The sequence below is a fragment of the Dysidea avara genome, chromosome 4 (genome assembly GCF_963678975.1).
Source record: "Dysidea avara chromosome 4, odDysAvar1.4, whole genome shotgun sequence".
Taxonomy (NCBI): domain Eukaryota; kingdom Metazoa; phylum Porifera; class Demospongiae; order Dictyoceratida; family Dysideidae; genus Dysidea; species Dysidea avara.
The window spans coordinates 18,877,742-18,893,704 of NC_089275.1; the positions used below are offsets into that span (position 1 = coordinate 18,877,742).

Here is a 15,963-nt window from a genome sequence, read left to right on the forward strand (position 1 = left end):
GACAATTTTGTGATCATAGATTTTTTCATTGCGGACCCTACCTTTAATCCTCATTTGATATTAAAGCAAAATACAAAACTACAGAAAATTAGACTACATTACATGGTAATACTATTACAGGTTTGTGTGTAGAAGTTGTACATATACAAAACAATACTTACAATTGGGTCACAACTGATAATAATGTCAAGTGGTAATAACTTGAAGACGATGATTGTCCTCCTCTGTAACAAAGATAGTACCAACACTGTTGACTGCTATACCAAGGATGTTATTGAATTGTCCTCTTTGACTTCCATATGTTCCAAACTTAGTAATCAACTGGTGGGTGGGGCTGAACACTGTGAGGGTGTCATCATCATTAGTTATTATATAATCATCAGGAGTAAGACAAATGGCTAATGGATTGTTACAATTGATCTTCTTAATAAAGTGACCATCTTCACTAAACACAATTATTCCCCCACTACTACTCCAGTCAGTCACATACGCTTGGTCACTGCTGTCCAGGGCAATATAACATGGATACTGAAACTGTCCTGGATTAGATCCTTTGGAGCCAAATTTGAATAAATATCTATTATTGTTATCAAATACCTGAATTCTTTCGTTATTACAGTCCACCACATATAGTAAACCTTTACTATTAAATGTTAGTCCTTGAGGACTATTGAATTGGCCATCTCCACTGCCACGGGAGCCAAACTTTGATAGGTAGTCTCCTTGTAGAGTAAACTTCTTCACCACATGATCATCATACTCACTAACTGCTATTACATTGTGACCTACAGCTACACCTAGAGGATTGTTCAGTTTACTATCTTCACTTCCTTGACCAAATGATCTGATCAACTTCATATCTTTATTTAGTATCACTACATCTTTATTGTCATAGTCTACCACAACAGCATCATCATTAGTGGTGGTGGTAATATCCCAAGGACACTGAAACTTCTTCCTTCCATATTGTGTGATCAGTTGACAATTTTGAACTTTAATTTTAGTGTAGTCTCTCAATGTTGTTGTCACTCTAAAACAATACACAATAATTTAGTCAACATTAAGGCTACCTCAATGCTATTTTACAACTGAAAGATTTAAAAAATTCTATTTCATAGTTCACAAAAGCATAAATTTTTGTGAGCTCTCTTGTCAGCAGTTCATACTTACTACACAAGAAACAAAATTCTAACAATACATTTATCATTGGACTATAGTGTTTGCTGTTCACTGAAATTCTGACACTATTGTTAGTAACTTCACAGTGGCTATCACCACTAAACTCTTGAACATGCCAAAAATGTATCATTTAATCTTGATGAATAGCAGGTCTTGCAAATATAATTAGAAATTACAAATCAATATTCCTTTTGAAACTATCTGCCACAGAAACTATTTGGTGTGAACAAACTATAGTACCTTGGGAACCTACAGTCTGTAAATATTTAGTGATAGCCCACAATTGTATTACAAAGTAGCATAATAAATGATGTCTCTCTCCTTAGCATTATTACAGTATCTCACAGGTGTTGTTTTAACACTTTTTATATCTACAGTACAGTCCACTACAACTTCACATTTTCCGTGCATGTGACATGCAAACATGTACGCAGCAAGTGCCACACAACCATGCTGTGCTTGCAACATGGCAATTTTGTATACATTTGCAGCACTGTAGGGCATGCAGTTGTAATGTTGAGGCATTGACGTAGCTGCAGGTTGTTGGTAAGTATCTAGTCAGTTGTTGGTATGGCCTAATAGCAGGGGCGGATCTAGGATTTATAAAAGGGGGGGGGGGGGCTAACTCAAGGTACTAATCTCTTGGGTAGAGGTGTGCAAAGCACACTTCCCAGCATGCTGGAACTAGGGGGGTCTGGGGGCACCCCCCTCCCAGGAAAGTTTTGAAAAATAGATGCTAAAATACTGCAATTTGGAGACATTTCCACATAAAATTCATAATAATTATTTTCTGCCTGTAGATATTTTATATACTACCTTTAGGTTATAGGTATGGCTCTCTGAAGCATTTTGTTAATGGAAAAGTTTGGGTAGGTGCAGACAGCCAAGTACATGATGCACCCCTCTCACAATTGCACAACACTGAATTAGAATAATAATGTTGAAAGTGGAAAATTTTGAAATTTGAACAATACAAGATTGAATCTGAGAGCATTTTCAATGGAAACTGTGTACCTGAATTAAGTATTGCCATACATACTAACTACACAAGTAGGTGAATGAAGCCCTTTAAACAGACCAATGCACTTCATTGTATGTATAGGTGCAGGCAGATTAGGAAAAATTCCATAACAGAACCATGCAACTACATGTTTCCTGTGAATGTTCTATTAGAGTAGTTAGCTGACTGCTCTATTAGAGTATCTCGATCTCGTACACCTCCAATGTTGATCCGGGTCCTTGTCGCATAAACTTTAGCATAAATCCACTGATAATACCTTGGAAAGATGTTTATAAGGTGGTTTTATGAGTATTTGTATTATTAGTGATCTATAATTGTGACCAGATTTTACAGAACCGAACCAAATCGCACATCAGGCAAAATCAAACTAACACCACCAGTGGATAGCTACACTATCGTACTACAAGTTTTGACCCTCAGCACTACTCAAACTACACGAGGCTGCTTTTAATAGACGTCTTTTCTGGGTGGTGTAGAGTGCCCAAATGGCGGTTTCAGGCCTTGTGAAGGAGCTGGCTTGGCAAGAATCAGTGGTTTACTGGTGGACAACCTTATAATGTTGGTCAGACGTGTTCTCTGTAGATTTTGCTACATATCAGCCACTAAGGAGCCAGCACAGCCCTGTAATCTCGAGTCTGGACTCCAATCGTGGTCTGCCTCCATTTTGAGGCCTATCTTTTGCCCTCCCCGCCACCCCCCAGCCTCCACCCCCCAGCCTCCACCCCCCAGCCTCCACCCCCCAGCCTCCACCCCCCAGCCTCCACCCCTTTGTGAGCACTCGTGATACTACTTCGCTCGTCTAACTGCTCAGATTTTCTATCTTATTTGGCGGGAAACTGTACAAGCAGCTACAAGTACTGGAAGTGGCTTGAAAGGTAACAGATTGATGCATCTTTTGTTTAAATTTCATACGCGTGCTTGCTATCCTTGGAGAGTTATGCTGGCTTTAATTCTTTAAAACCGTTTATCTCGAAACTTCTAATGTGCGATTTGGATCGTTTTTCCAAAATCCAGTCACAATTATGCTAAGACAAAATTTCATTATAATACTCAGCATATTGATCAAGTAAAGCCTAAATATGAAGGGGGGAGGCTTCAGCCCCCAAAGCGCCCCCCTCCCCCCTGGATCCACCCCTGAATAGTTACTGTACATAGCTACAGTAGTTATCCATTGTATGTGAACTATGACCTTTAACATGAGCAAACCTCAACCTCAGTAGCTAAGTGGTAGGATACAGTACTAATGTAGTACAATATTATAAACAATTGAGAGCTACATTGGCCAAGACATTGCATCAGCTGCTTCCTGTCCTGTTGTATATCCCACACTGAAAAAAATTTAGCAATAATAACTTAACTGTGCATGAGTAACTAACATAGTTCTTTACTAGAGTAATGTATCACAAGCTTAACATTCATACCAATGTAACTTCCAGGTTTGTTCCAGTAAAGTCAGGTGTCCCACAAGGCACTGTACTTGGGCCATTAATGTTCCTACTTTACATCAATGACATATCTACAAATATCAACTCCTCGATTCGTCTCTTTGCCGATGACTGTATTATTTACAGAATTATTGATTCAGAAGAAGACAATAGCATCCTACAACAAGATCTAAATAAAGTCTTCCACTGGGCTAAAACTTGGCAAATGAAACTAAATGTTGAAAAGTGTGTTTTTCTACGTTGTTCAAGAAGCAAAACTCCCATGCTCACCACCTACAGCATTGACAATAAAGCTCTGGAACTGAAGAGTCAGCATCCATATCTAGGGGTCATATTCCACCAATCAATGTCTTGGTCCCACCACATCGATCATCTTTGCGGCAAAGCAACTAAAAGTCTCAACTTTCTTAAACGTAATATAAGTAAATGCTCCAAAGAAGTTAAGATAACAGCCTATTTAACATCAATACGTCCTCTGCTGGAATATGCTAGTTGTGTCTGGGACCCTCACCAGCTATACTTAATCAATACTTTAGAGAAGGTACAATGTCGTGCTGCAAGATGGGTAGCATCGGATTACAATCCAATGAGTAGTGTCACTTACCTGTTGGATCAACTGCATTGGAAGAGCCTACAGAGCAGAAGATGTATTGATCGTTTGAACTTACTATATAGAGTATTACATCACGCTTTGCCATCTATCCAGCTCCCTGAGTATTTCAAGCCTACTTCATATCCAACTAGATTGCATCACCAATACAGATATATAATTCCTCCAACTAGAACACTTGCTTACCAACAGAGTTACTTTCCAAGAACTATCAAGCAATGGAATAACCTCCCTAATCACATCATCGATACAGAGTCACTAGAACAGTTTAATAATTGTATTTTTGGACTAGATTTGTTGTAATTAACCCCCTTTTTGTTTTGAGGGTCCCCCCCCCCCTCCTGGATGTAACCAGCACTGAGTGCTGTCTTTCCAGTATCTAATCATAATCATAAGACACATTCATGGAGGAATAGCCCACGTGTGGCCATGGAATTCTCTGGAACATGGCATTTTGTGTACTCACACACAGCCTTATGAGTACCTACACATGTTCATCACTTTATCCATACAGAAAAATTGTGTGGTGGCACATAAACTGCCATGTGTGTGTATGAGATTGTAAGTGGACTATACTGTAACATATGGGCAGTGGAAAAGGGAGGTTAGGGGGTTGAAGCCTCCCCCAGTCTGCTGAGGGGGTTTAACCCTCCTCAGAATGATATCTCGCTGAAATGATCCTTCTTGGAGTGGGACTGAAACCATGTTAAAGATCATTATACTCTAATAAAATGCTCAAATATTCTAATAGAGCAGGCGCTTCATAAAAATGTGTTCCTAAAAGATGCCTATAGTGGGACTCAAACCATTGATCTCTTACTTTGGCATCTTACCACTGTGCTAAGTGTTTCCAGGCTATTTTTACTGCCTATTACACTACATACAGGTACTGTATGTTCATCAACTCTGTAGCCGACAGCTAAAATCTGTCAAAAGAGATTTTTTATTAACTGCAAATTGACTACAAAAACTTGTTTAGTTGAAACGCTTCAAATTGTGCCTATAAATTAATTCTGGTGAATTTTTGATACATTGTGAAAGCTAAAATGGCTATGGCTTTGCACTCCAGACCCCCACTGCATACTCTGGTCAACCCCCTCACATCAAATACTTCCTCCACCACTGCTGTAACACTGTTCACAATAAGAATTCCCCATGCACAACCAGTTTATAGGGATAGCTTTTTCTTGTTTGTGTTTAACATGAGCAGTCATTATTGAGTGTGAGAATTATCTCATACTGTAGACATAGACAACCAGTCTCCTAGTGACCTTAATTTATAACTGTTGTTTGTGATTGTGATACTCCACAACTAGTGCAATTAAAAATTATAAATATATAAGAATGATTACAACATAGCTATGAAGTGGCCATACGCATAGCAAGACACTTTTAGACAGTGAGGCTCTGCTCCAAGCTAAGTACAGTAGAATTCAAGACACAAGGAGCACAATCCCTCTGGTGGACTGGTGGCATGCTCCATAGGAATTTTATCCTTCCAAAGTTAATTCTGAGGGAAATTATTTTCACTGACTGCTGTAGTAGAATGGCTGACTGTTCTATTAGAGTATTTCAATCTTAAAAAAATAGGTCTACATAATTGGTTTATTACGTGGCTTTCAGAATGTGATGTTGCCTTCAATGACTATTATTGATGTTGTAGCAGTGTAGCTGCTGTATATATCGCTAATAATGGACCTTTTCACAATGACGTCAAAGCACAAAATGGCGACCGATAGTGTGGACACTTTTGTACAGAGGGTATTGGGAGAGATGACAGTTTGCTGTTAATATTTACATACTGCAGCAAGGGGCAAGGTGAGGCATACATACTCACAAGACAAATGCGCATGGTTTTGTGTCAATACCAAAACTTAAGTCTGGTTTCGTCTGGTGGGACTATTTTGCATTGCCACATCATGCTAACTATATAGCTTCTTACCTTATTATTCAGTAGTTCCATGTCATGAAATCTGCAAACAAAGCTCATTTTAGTGATTACATACAAAGTGCCCACACCAAACACGGTCATTTTGTCAATTATGATGTCATTGCGGATAAGGTCCATTTCGTATTAATGGGTAAGCGTTGGCAAGTCGTGGATTATTACTTTTTGTTCTAATTTGTGAGTAATTAGTAGGATTATCAAGTTAAAGCTGTCTTGGCTTTGTTGCCATGCCATGTTACGTGAATGCTAGTCCTGTATCGTTCACTGAAACAGCATGAAAGGAGAGTACTGTATACAGGTAGCCCAGTGATGCAGCCTAGATCAGCAGCATGGCACTCACAAGCTTTCCAAGAGCTACAATAGCATCAGATAAATTCTCAGCAGTGCATAGATTCCTAGTGTCACTGCCAGCTATTTTTACTTTCTTTAGCCTCTCTAGTACGCTGGTTTCTCTATACTAAAACTACCATCAAAGTTTGGGAACAGTACACCGATCAACCGCCATTGTTCCAGGTAGGTCATCACTATAAGACCACTATTTTCTGTTGTCCCTATCCTTAGCTTGGCTTGAATTACTGCTAGTGGTAAGAATGGTGGTGAACTATCATTAGCACTAGAATTATTACCAGTGGTTTTGTTAAGTAGAGTGCTAAATGAAGCAATTAGGCCACTCCAAATAAATTCTGTTTCTCATCCTGGACTCAAGCACATTTGCATGCGGGCAGGCGGTCCATTTCCATTATTTCATTATAAGATTGGCAGTTCTTCAAGCCATTATTTGCCTGGCACAACCATAAAAAGCTGCATAAAAGCATGCAGTATGAATAATAAGCTTGTTCCTTCCTTTTTAAGTTGCAAAAATAACACAAACATGAAGTTTGTGCTAAGTTGATAACACTGCTGACATGTGAGCTGACACTGTTTCAAGATGGCTTTTACTGAGCCTGTTAGTATGGAAGAATAACTGGAAAATAATGGAAGAATATGGAATAATGGAATATTTAGAACTGACAGTAGGTTATAGATGCAGGCAGTGGATGGGAAACAGAGAATTTATTTGGAGTGGCCTTAAGTACATGAACAGCTATTTATACAACTCAGTTCTGTAACTCCAGACAGGTTGTTGTAATGCAACGAGACAAAGTTTTCCTGAGAGAGGAAGACCACATCTAACATCTAAAGCAGCTTTGATGTATATATGGTAGTATGAGAAAGTTTCAGCCTTTTAAAAAATGTATTTTGTACAGGGGTCAATGGGAACCACGAGTTGTGGTTAACAATATCGCACTCCAGAAAAGTGAAGGAAGTAATTACTACTAATGACATATTTTGGTTAGTTAAATGAAAAGGACTAGAGGGAGCTCCAGCTACTTCAATTTAAGCAACTGTTTAATTACACTAGTTTAGGTCACCATACAGTGATTTTCTGTTTTTCATCAGAAAATTCCAAATGTAGAGTGTGGACAGGTGTGTCATTACCATTACCCATTAACCTTAGTGCTGGCACAATATAGCTAGCTAGTAAGCTCATTTTCATACATACTCCTATTCTCTGCATAACTGGCAGTTAGCTAACTTGGATGGCTCTATATATGTACAACTTGGTATACCTACCTGCCTGATATTAAGAGTATATAATAGTAACCAAGAGTATCGAATGAGTGTATTACCCCGTGATTAATGATTGCATAAAGTAACATGGATATTTCAGTAATTGTTCGTTATATTGCCAATTTGCCTTGAAGGGTTGCTGTATTTGGCCACTAAACAAAGCAAAAACATGATAGCATTACAGGGAATTGGTTAAGTTCTGGCACTGCCAAGTGGATCCCTGAAGGCATGACAACACGCTTGTTTGTGTATCCATTGTTTTAATTATCTTGGGTCCTTACTACACTTTCCTTGTACAATAACTGTTGAATACTCGGTTGAATAACATGGAAAACTGGCAAGGAAACACCTGTTGTCATGTACACATTTCAAATTACTATTTCATGTAAACAAACAATTACTGAAGTATCCATGTTACTTTACGCAATCATAAATCACGGGCTAATATACCATTTGACACTCTTGGTTTCTATTGTACACCCTTGCTGATACTGATACCTAGCAGTAAATTTTCACCAACAGAGATACCGATAATTGCCATACAATTTACACACCTCTCAGGTAGGGCTGCACCGATTCCACTTTTTACCGATACTTCAAATACCAAGTACTCAGCTGGGAAGTATCTGCAAGTACAAGTACCAATACCAAGTACCTTAAAGTAGCTACTTCATAGTGCACACATTTATTATATAGTGCATTTCATGGTATTCTTGTACACGTTTTCAGTATGGTTCATGTTTATAATGAAGTAGCCAATCAAGATTTACAAAGAAGGAAGTCACTGAAATGCATACCAGTGGATATTTCAGTATTCTTCTGGAGAAGTGTAGATAATATCATAATGGTGCTTACAAAAACACAGAATATTCTAATACTGAAACAGTCACTTCTACCTGATTGCTCTATTAGAGTTATTGACTGTTTTATTAGAGTATATTGATCTTTTTCTCAGTAAAGCGCTTTCACACGTAGGTTTCAGCATAGATCAGTAGTCTTACTGGTAGATATTAGTGTTAGACTTAATGCTTTTAGGCGTCCACTGTGCTAGTAAAATAAGCAAGTACAAACGAACGTTATTTTATTCTCGCACGTGATAGGAATTGGTATCTGCAACAATATAATGGCCGATTCCGATACTTCATGAAAACAGCAATATCGGCCCGATACCGATACTAGAATCGGTGCAGCCCTACTCTCAAGTCAGCTATGTGTGACTACTCTATAAAGAATATTTTATTGTGCAGTGACTGTTCTATTAGAGTATTTCAATCTTAAAATCAGAAAATCAATAGGGAGCACCAGCTACAATTTTAAAAACTTTTTAAATGCACTAGTTTAGGCCACTATTTGGTGATTTCTGTAAACTTCCGAATGTAAAGTGTGGGAGGGTGGGTCATTACCATTATCCATATAATAGTGCTGGCACAATATAATGAGCTGGTAGGCTTATTTTCATGCTTCTATTCTCTGCACAACTGGAAGTTACCTAAGGGATGACTCTACATACGTTTAGACTATGGTATGGCTCATTTACAGGTTTACCAAATCACTTAGTTACCTGACATGTTCACTTAGTCACCTACACATGTTCACTTAGTAACCCGCTCTCAAGCAATTTTGCACATGATAAATAATTATAACATCAAAGGCACACTGCAGTACTTGATAATACTGTATTACTCTTCTCCGTGTTCCGCAAATAATTCTGGACAAATAGTAGACTAAATGGCATATGTACTGTAGCTCTAGCCGTTACTTTGGTTACCGGTCAAATAATTATTTTTGTGGGCACTGTAAGGACTTAAGGAATAACCATTCCACTGTTCTGCATTGCTCTTTCACACCACACTCATGCTCTGGCTATAAAGGTACGTACTTTAAAACCATAGTGTACACCACGGGAACTAAGCAATTTAGTAACCCTTAGTAGTGCCCTTGCTGCGCTCGGGATGCTACAGCTTGGATCATCAAGGTTACTAAATCACTTGTTCCCTAATTGGTCTTGGTGTCTAACTATTATATAACTTGGTATTCTTCTCAAGTAACAACCACACTTGCAACCACAAGATTCTGGTCCACTTTAGATGTGGCTACATATATACTAGTCATCCTTGAGTCTAGTCCCACTTGAGGTTAAAAATTTGCAAATGCTAATTTTCATAGAGTTTACTACACAATTTTCTTGGCTACAATGCACAAGGTACAGTAGCTACTGTATGGCTATCTTGAAAAAGTGAAGTGTACATGCTCAGTATTTCATTAATAATGTTTTAGTAATGGGAAATAGGTGTGGTAGTAAAAATACATGTGGTATGTATAGTGAAAAACAGAAAATCATTAACAGTGTAACTCACTCACTAGCTAATTTGTAGAAGCTCTAACCGACTGCTCTAACTTATAAACCATACAATATAAGCCCATAGAACTATATATTAAATTACTTGCTATACATAGTACAATTAGGAATTCAATTATATAGTTGTTATTTACATTAACCACAAATCCATTACACAATTTTAAATGCAAAATTTGGCTTAAGTGAAACCACATGTGATATCTCACAACTTATCAGTCTAGTACTTTAAACAAATACTGCTTTTACCATTCTTACATAACCTTTTTAGATAATGTGATAGACAAGCATGGAATTTCACCTGACCCAAAGAAAACCATCATGGTCACCAGAGTATCCAACACTCTAGGATGCATGTATCACCTTCTTAGGGAAATTGAGAATTTGTGCAATCATGTCTTGTCTGTTAGAAGACAACAACTAAAACAGAGAGCATCTGATTCATGCATCTTTTCCCAGTCATCCTTGGGAAAATATTGTTGTAAAACTCTTTGAACTTAGGAATTTACCTATCTAATAGTTGATTATTATTCCAGAAGTGTAAAGATGAATTCAACAGTTTCGTGACACATATAAAGTCTATTTTTGCAAGGGTTAAGATCATAGGCATAACAAGATATTTTTAGACACCTGCTAAGAATGGCTGCCCTCCACTAAATAATATCAATTGTATCACTGATAAAGCACACAAATCCTTATTCACAAGTGAATCATAACTTCACAGTTTGCTACATTGTTTTTCTGAATATTGTGACTGCTTTATTAGAGTACCTCCATCTTTTTTGAATTTATAATCATAAGGGGGGCTCCAGCTCCCCTTACCCCCCTGGGTTGCTACACCTATGGAGATAGTATCAAAAATAGATATCTACACTATTTCTGATGCCCTAAGAGGCAAGTAAACACTTATCAAGCACAATAAGAAGGTTATTGACAAAGACTGTGTAGAGTTGCTGTATCCCAATTTCACACCAGCAGAAAGAAACCACCTCAGAGCAAAGCACACTATACCTATGTGGAGGCTAAAGCAGGCTTCATTTAGCCTTTCACCACGTAATGGTTTGCTAAAGCCTGTGTATACGGACAAACACAGGTACATACACAGATAAGTACACACACACACACACACACACACTTTATTAGGAAAGCAGGAACACTCATAGCTTGCCTGCGACTGGCTGTAGGCAAGCACCTGGTTAAAAGTTTTAAAATGTGCCAATACGTGAGGTCACAGATTTGTACACAAACTTACTTAAATGGACTTCCTGGGATTGGTTCTCCTGCCACTAATACAGACAAGGTGTGGATTCCACAAACCCTGGGAGTATATGAGACTTCATAGTGACCACGTCCAGTATCTTTGATTGTAGCTAGTTCAGTAAGGTGAGATTTACCACTGTAGTGAACTTCAACCTTCATGCAATCTGTAACATTTGGTACCCGTTGACCATGTGAGTCAATAGCTTTAGCAGAAAAGGTGGTTATACAATTCTTCTTAAAAGGAAACGTGCATTTCATGTCACTTACGGTGCACTTTTGTATATCAATAGGTGTAAACATTCCTAAACAAGATAACCATTTCTTCACTTGATGACTGCCATAAAATTGTATCTTCTCTTGCTCACAAACTGTTGGATTTAGATTTGTGTTGCTCTTCATTTCTTTCAGTTTATTTCTTCGCTCCAACATCGACTTCTTCATAGCCAACACGTCTTTGCTAATACCTCGTTGTAGTTTGTCATCGATGAAACTCCAGCAACTCTTCAACTGGCTTAATAAGAAACACAGTTCATCTTCCTGTACTGCTAAGCTTTTATCCTTTCCCTTTGTATCCTGTATGATCTGTTGTTGTAACTGTCTCTTTCGTTCATCTACGGCAGCATGAAGGGTACAAAAGGCATCATCCAACCTGTGAAAGTTTTCTTCTTTCCTGTTCTTCACATCTTGTCTTTTGCTTTTTACTCCATTGATGGCTCCTTCTACTTCATCTATTAGTTGCTGGATACCAGGAAGAGCTTCCTTTAGTATCATCTTCTCACCATCAAAAACATCAGAGATCACATCATAGTCATGGTCCTTGTGTTTCTTGATGATGCAGTCTCGACAGATCAACACTTCTTCGCACCTGCAGTACAACTCTAGTGGTTTGGTAGGGTGGACGGGACATATCTCAACCTTTTCTGGTAAGATGGATGGAATATCAGTAGCACTGCCTTTCCTCAGCTCATCCAGTGAGCGGATTTTGTGCCCGCTAAAGGTTTTCATTTTTCGATGTGCTTTTTCACAAAAATCACACAAGAATATAGCACACTCGCTGCACGACGACGTTGCCACTTCTCCATCTTCACAACTCTGGCAGATGGGCGTGACCTTCTTACTGCTTGCTTGTTCTTGTAGACGCACGATCTCCACCAGACGAACGGCTGTAAAATGCGATGGTAACTCTTCTACAGCAAGTGGAGTGGATAGCGCAACCTTTCCTCTACACAGTGGACACTCGAGCTCACGTTTTGAAGCCTCCAAGTGGGGCAATCGTCCCAACCATTCTTTAAGGCAGCCAGTACAAAACGAATGAAGACAAGGGAGTATCTTGGGGTCATTCAGGAGATCTTGACAAATTGCACAAGTCAGCTCTTCTTTAACCTTTTCCCAGTTCGTCGCCATGTTTCGCGCGCGAAACGTTCGGGCATGTTGCTTAGCGACAAGGCATATTTTGCGCCTGTGCGTAAAACCATAGATACTATGCTTAAAACTGAGTACATGCTTGGGCTCGTGCTTGGGCTTGGAACCTTGGTTGGGACCCATTCTCTCTGCAGCCGTGTGCGATCGAATAAGAAACATTTTTTACCCTCCGGCCCTAATGGCACTCCCTTCGAAGAAACAATCACTGGCGAGATGACCGGGCATCATCTATCTGTAAGTGTTATATAGTTTCCTCCTATGTGGAAGAACGGTTAGACTATGCAGAATTGAAAACCAAATTCAAATATTCAAATTATCCCACTATGGACATGTGGCTGTGCTGTGAACATGCTCCTGTCTTGATTTCGAGCTTGATTCCTTTTAATATAGTAAGATGATTCGGGATGATCACGTCGACTCGGTGGACGGAGTTTGGAAACGTTGAGTCGGTTGACGTGAGGAATACTTGAATGATATAATTGATCATTGCGAGTATGAAACACCAGCTAAAGATCCCAGGAGAGAAGCAAATCTTATTTCAAGGCTGTTCTTTGGGTAAGCCACTATACATTTAGACATTATTCACATGTTTCCTCTCACTTATGTTGAAAGCCACGTACACAAAACAGAACTGCTTAACACAACCACTGTTTCTATTGTATCCATCACATATTTTTGGTCATGCACATGTTGTCAATTATGGAAATACAGATACATTGCTTATTACAGTTAGTTGTGCATAGTGTCTTGTTTACATTTGGTATACCACACTAATCCCCCACAATTCAATTATTCATGAACTTGGAAAGTTTGTGGTTTATACTGAATGTGTTAACAAGTAAGACAATGTGTTTGTTTGCTCACCTGAGTGTGTGCAGTATCATGTAGGCAATTTGTTAGTATGCTGAAACATTGTACAAAAGGTTTAGTGATCCTTTAATGTTGGCAGTTCCAATCAGATTGCTGCATTTCAAGTTGTGTATATTTCAAAGTATTATATCTAAGGGTTTAATTGTTACTTATTGTGATGACAAAACCTGGTATACAAAACCTGTCATTTCTTTTGGGTTCATCCTTAGTAGTGCCATCAAGTTGCTGCTATAAGCGGATCAGCTTAAGTAATAGTTGTAACACGGGCATGAGGGCTGTGTCTGAAATATAATCTGAACTGCCCAGGCCTAAGGACAGAGGGCATACATTAGGCAAAGCCCAAATGCTTCATGTTACAGCTAATAATTATGTGACACTTCCCATTGTATCAGGCTGATAGGTTACACAGGACAATCAAACACCCAAGCCAATACAAGCGCAGCCACTGGATATATTATATATGCAAGTATAAAAATTGTGATTATGGGACAATAGCTAGTGTGTTCTGGTTACGTTCAATTATGATGGACGGAAAAATCTTAGAGATATCATGGAGAATTTTGGTTACACAAGTTTGATGTTTAAATCAATGCTATTGAATCATTCATAGAATAATTACGGAGTTTACTAAAGGCCTAGATAGGTCGTAAGCTTGCTTGTAGAGTAGTTACTTCATGCAGAGTGGTACCTTTGTGATGGAGGCATGGTCCGTATTCAAAAATGATTGGTGAGTAAGCTATAGCACTAGTTCTCACCTTAGGGCAATGTTTTGTCAACCTGTAGGATAGAAACATTATCTGTCTGGGTGTTTTTCCTGGTGAAATCCAAGTCATGTATACTAATCACGTATTAATTGATCCTCACTATCAATTTTGACCTTAATGTCTATATAATCACTGCCCAGATGTAGCCGAGTCTACATTTTATATGTAGCCCGGGCAGCTCCTTTGATCTGAGGTGTGAAAGTGTTATATGATATACACACATAATTATGTAGCACTTATATAATATGTACTCTGTATACAGTTTCCCAGACCTGTTTTTTAGGGGTGTAGACTTTATCAAGTATATAATCTATCTGTGTATCCTGTGGTTAGGTGACCTCAATGTGGTCTCAACAGAGTTTATGGGGTGAGGTCATGATGACCTACATGTATATTTGAAACCTGGTATATTAGTGTATCATTGTGTGAGTTAGTGTTAATTAATACAAGTGGAAAATTTCAATGTACTCATTTTGTGGGAGTAAATTTTGTAATGTGCAAAGTGTCAGGGTGAAGTTTGTGTTATAATGCAAGTGCAATGACAGAAATGTAGAATTATCCATGAAAAATTATTGTGAAATAGCTACAGTGCATGTAGTAAATAGTTAAATTAAAATATCCACTAACTGATGGTTGTATATGGAGCAAGGTTAATGTTGTTGATTGTACTCCTCTACAGGTACTGAAGAAACCAGAATAGTTTGGCAAGTTTGGCAGGATCTACAGGGTGGTGATTAATAACAGTACTGTATATATATACCTGTTCTCAGGTAGGCTATGTACATACATGTATGTGGTAAAGATGTTATAGGTGTGTATGTATAGATAGTGTGTGTGTGTGTGTGATTGTGTTTGACAGTCCCTATAGAATGTTGTTGTTTTGTGTAGGGAAACAGCCTGGGGGCATACATACCATTCTACCGCAGTGAAGATGCCAGTAAAGCAATACAAGCTGTCAATGATGCTTACATTGATGGGAGATGTCTTAAGTGAGTGAATGTTGTTAAGTTAATCCTCACTTTTGATTATCATTGTGGTCTCATCCAAAGTGTTGTAATGTGTTGTATTGAGCATAAGCAGTGATACTATATGTTCAAAGGACTCACTGTCTGCAAGCTATGTATGGTATATATAGTGATTGAAGGAAAATTTTCTTTTGTATGATAGGAAATAGCTAGTGCCACCTTGAAGTTTTTGGAGTCATGGTAGATGTGTTTGTCACCACAATGACACTGTACTAAACTTTAAAAATGAAGAGGTTATTTTATTGGCTTTGTTCTGGTAAATGGTGTAACTGATATTTTGTGATGTTCATAATTGTTCTGTTCAGTTTAAGTTTTGTAACTACAATTAGTTATATTATTATTCCTCCTGTGTAGGGCATCATTTGGAACAACAAAGTATTGTTCACACTTCTTGGCTGGTTTGACATGTCCCAAGTCGGTGAGTACTGTATAGTGTGTGTCAATGACAGACT

The 15,963-nt window shown here is 38.4% G+C and overlaps 2 protein-coding genes across 3 annotated transcripts; both read right to left on the reverse strand.

Annotated features, from left to right (window-relative positions):
- Positions 1 to 42: 42 nt before the first annotated feature.
- LOC136252980 (E3 ubiquitin-protein ligase TRIM71-like) lies at positions 43 to 11,607 on the reverse strand. Of its 2 annotated transcripts, XM_066045565.1 has the most exons (3): positions 11,423 to 11,607; positions 598 to 1,030; positions 43 to 551 (listed from the first exon to the last, which is right to left on the reverse strand). In XM_066045565.1, the coding sequence occupies exons 1-3, from the start codon at positions 11,587 to 11,589 to the stop codon at positions 483 to 485; spliced, it is 669 nt and encodes a 222-aa protein (XP_065901637.1). In that variant the 5' UTR covers positions 11,590 to 11,607; the 3' UTR covers positions 43 to 482. The 2 variants fall into 2 exon arrangements, with proteins under 2 accessions (XP_065901637.1, XP_065901636.1); XM_066045564.1 differs by having other exon boundaries at positions 43 to 1,030.
- An 86-nt stretch (positions 11,608 to 11,693) lies between these two features.
- On the reverse strand, positions 11,694 to 12,834 carry LOC136253636 (E3 ubiquitin-protein ligase TRIM33-like). The gene is made up of 2 exons (XM_066046300.1): positions 11,747 to 12,834; positions 11,694 to 11,703 (listed from the first exon to the last, which is right to left on the reverse strand). Exons 1-2 carry the CDS (start codon positions 12,832 to 12,834, stop codon positions 11,694 to 11,696), a joined length of 1,098 nt encoding a protein of 365 aa, XP_065902372.1.
- Between the last annotated feature and the right edge of the window lie 3,129 nt (positions 12,835 to 15,963).